The 3,791-nt window shown below is 36.6% G+C and overlaps 1 protein-coding gene across 1 annotated transcript in view; it reads right to left on the reverse strand.

The window, feature by feature from the left end:
• The window catches only part of LOC129698297 (collagenase 3-like), a 20,477-nt gene extending 17,087 nt beyond the window's left edge, over window positions 1–3,390 (reverse strand). The window contains exons 1-2 of the mRNA XM_055637366.1: window positions 2,642–3,390; window positions 2,272–2,528 (exon numbers count right to left, since the gene is read on the reverse strand). Coding sequence (XP_055493341.1) covers window positions 2,272–2,528; window positions 2,642–2,755 — 371 coding nt within the window. The 5' untranslated portion in view covers window positions 2,756–3,390. The remainder of the gene's footprint in view (window positions 1–2,271; window positions 2,529–2,641) is intronic.
• Between the last annotated feature and the right edge of the window lie 401 nt (window positions 3,391–3,791).

The following is a 3,791-nucleotide window of genomic DNA, read 5'->3' on the forward strand; positions in this document are numbered from 1 at the left end:
CAACTTACAATCTAATTATATTTCAGAGCGCGATGATGAATAAAATGATTCTTTGTAATTAAATCTCCACACCAGAAAAAAAAATAGTTTACATCAAGAATTCCAAGGAAAATATTTTTTTAAAGATTAATTTTACTAGCTAACCACTTAGCTGCACTTTTACAGAAAACAGGACCTTATTGGTCAAAGCCCATTTTTACCCGAATGATTATTATGTTAATAATATTAGTGAATTGTTTTACCATTAGATCCCATTGTCCAGTCTTGCATCTTCATCAAAGTGAGTGTCCCCTCCAATACCTTCACACGGGAGGAAAAGCATGGGCCAGTATGCTATTTGGTCCATCAAATGGATAATAGTCTCCAGTTCCTGGAAATAATGCAAAAAAGTGCATGAAGAAACACATTTTGGAAGCTGTGAATGGCTGTATGCAAAATAGTTAGAAATGATGAGTTAAACAATTTTTTTTTTTAAACTTCTCACTCATTAATCTCCGCCAACCAATCACATAAGGATATGTTTTAAACACATTAAAATCCTCACAGCCAGCTTCCTGTTCCATAGGAAGTGAGACCTCTTGATCATGCGGCGCATGTCCTACCGGAACTATCAGGGCATCTCACTGGAGATCTCAATCTTAAGGTCACTGCAATATTCAGTAACATAAAAACTATTTTGTGTGTGTGTGGAGGGTTGTGAACATAAATAATAATAAGTCTGTGTTTCGTTCCACTATCATGATTGTGAACAGTCTACAACTTGAAATATTCATCGGATCATGATACCTTTTTGAAAGCATTTTAATTATTTGCTTTGCTTGTGCATATTGTATTTCCCTCAAAAAAGTTCTATTTAGTTTGGGCGGCACAATGGCATAGCGGCAGAGTTTGCTGCCTTTACAGCGCTTTAGACCCGGGATCGATCCTGCCTACGGATGCTGTCCGTACAAAGTTTGTACTTTCTCCCCTTGACCACGTGGGTTTTTCTCCAGGTGCTTCTGTTTCCTCCCACACTCCAAAAAATGTACAGGTGTTTGGGTTAATTTGTAAATTGGTCAAATTGTAAATTGTCCCTAGTGTGTAGGATAGTAATAGTATACAGTGATCGTTGGTCAGCAAGGGCTGAAGGCCCTGTTTCCTTGCTGTATCTCTAAAGACCAAGGTATTAAAAGTAAAGTCTAAAGGACTTTGGACCATCAACATTTATACTAAAAAAGCAACAACTTAAAATAAATCTGTTCATACCTCTAGCACCAAATGTGATCATGATATCAGCTTGTCCCTCATTAATTCTGCTGAATTCCAAAGTCGTGACATCACTCCAAACCTTCAAAGCTTTCTCTATTGCCATGTGCACCTCATCATGTGAAAGATCCGGCGTATAGTTTAGAATTCTTTAATAAAGAAAGTACAAAGTAAGAATTTGTACTGAATACAATTGATCAAAGCTTACTGGAGTAGGACTTTTCTCAGCGTATAGTATGCCACCAGATAAACTCATCCTGTTCTCTTCAACAAAGATTTCTTGTGCCACAAATTGTTGGAACCTTAGGCTGGGTTTGACAAATAGAGTATCTTAAGCCATAGGGAATATGATATAACATCTATATTCTTCAACAACATGATTGAAAGATTGAAAAAACAAACAGAAATAAAAGAGAAGGAGCATTAAATTGAATAATTAAACAAGCTCAAACAGGGGAAAGATGTAGAATTTTAATTTTTAAATGATTGAATTACAGAGATTGAAAACGGACTTGAATTTTATTTAAATCTCTGGATATAACATATATTGCCATGAATAAAACTTCCGGAATGCCGCATGATCCTTTGTTTCTCCAGCACTTTGTGTCTTTCTTCGATTTATGCCAACATCTGCAATTCCTTTCTACACAGTTTAAAATAATCCCTTTCTAAACATATTGAATGGCATTCCATTATTAATTATTTTGCCATTTGTAGATTATCTAAACATAATTACAAGCCCAATTATCTATAATAAGCTCAATATTCAACTGGTACATTAATTCACAAGTTCTTTAAAATTACAAGCAAACTAAGGGTGTGATGCTGTTTCCACAATGAAAACTGTAAATCAATTTGAATCAATCAAAACATTCTGTAAATTTTCAGTTTAATACTTCTCAGTTAATCACCTGAATTTCTAAGATGAATGGAGTACCAATACAATTGTATACTGTTATCCTACTAACAGTGTTTAGCCCAACCAAACACTGAATTGTTGTTGAGATGTACTGTGCAGAAGATTACCTGTATGTTAACTTATTCTGTTTCCATTTCAGTTTTCTTGGGAAGTGATTATATTCAGCAACGTCAGGAACTCCACATCGAGGCTTTTCCATGACTCCCAGAGTTTCAGCATCTAGAGAGCCAGTTACCCTGAGGCCAAAATAGTCTTGCATTTCCCTAATCTTCTCTGATAATAAACCTGATGCTCTGTAGGTTTTGAACTTTCCCATGATTTGTGTTGAGTGATCTTCAAGCTTGTAGAATTGCTTCAGGTAAGTCTTCAAAACAAACGTTTTAGCATTGTTAATGTTGCCTTTACCTATTAGGAAAAATAAAATTATACTAGAAAATGTATTTCACAGCATGTTGTTACTTGCATTCTGTACAGTACCTCAGCCAACTGCCGATCCTTCTCATATTTCTCAGCTTCAAAAAGTTGCGGAATAGCAGAAGTACATGTTACATGAACTAAAACAAATAAAACTGGAGACCAAAAATACTTCATCTTTCTCTTCTCAACTGAAGGATATTCAGGACACTTCTGTTTCCTGGATTTTCCTTGTGGCTTTTATACTCTGGTTTGTATAGTGCTCTACTAATTACAGGATGATTCAGATGTGATTAAGATCTAACCACAGCAGTGTAACGGCTGGTTAAGGTCTGCCAGGATGTCCATTTAAGGACGTGCTTCCATTTGCTCATCCAATATTTGTAAATCTTCCATGTATTTTTGAGAATAAATCAGCCCAGTGGCCTTTGAATGTTACATTTGAGTCAATCAAACATTTGTAAAATTTTGTTGTCAAAATTAACTTTCATCACAGCACCAACACAATGTAATTAATTGATAATCAAAACACATCAGGCACTGAAATTCTGAAATAAAATAGAAAGTGCAGAATTACTCAATGGAGAGAGAAATTGCTTTAATGTTTCAGGTATCTGAGCATTCAGACTTCACCTCAACACTGGTCAATTACTTCCTTTGCATGCCACAGGGAGCGTAATCACATGAAAGTCGGCAACTTCCCCTTTCATAGAAACACTTTTTAGCCATAACCTGCATTCTGAACAATCTAAAAATAGGAAAGAACTTAAGTTTATTTAGTTTAGTTTAGAGATACCGCACGGAAACAGGCCCTTCGGCCCACCGAGTCGGCGCCAACAAGCGATCCACGCACATTAACACTTCCCTACCTGCACTAGGGACAATTTACAATTATATCGCCAATTAACCTACAAACCTGTATGTTTTTGGAATGTGGGAGGAAACTGGAGCACCCAGAGTAAACCCACGCAGGTCACTGGGAGAACGTACAAACTCCGTACAGACAGCACCCGTGGTCAGGATTGAATTGGGGACTCTGTCGTTGTAAGAATAAAACTTTCTTTCTGTATTCCTGTGTAAGCTAATCACTAACATTTATCTTCCCCATCCCCTCCTTCAAACCGTAATCATCAACACTCTTCTGAAACCCATGATCCCTTAGGCTTGGCTAGTTATGGCCTCATTTTCAACATACTGTCTTCTCTGAATTGAT

Source organism: Leucoraja erinacea, chromosome 6 (assembly GCF_028641065.1).
Source record: "Leucoraja erinacea ecotype New England chromosome 6, Leri_hhj_1, whole genome shotgun sequence".
Lineage (NCBI taxonomy): Eukaryota > Metazoa > Chordata > Chondrichthyes > Rajiformes > Rajidae > Leucoraja > Leucoraja erinaceus.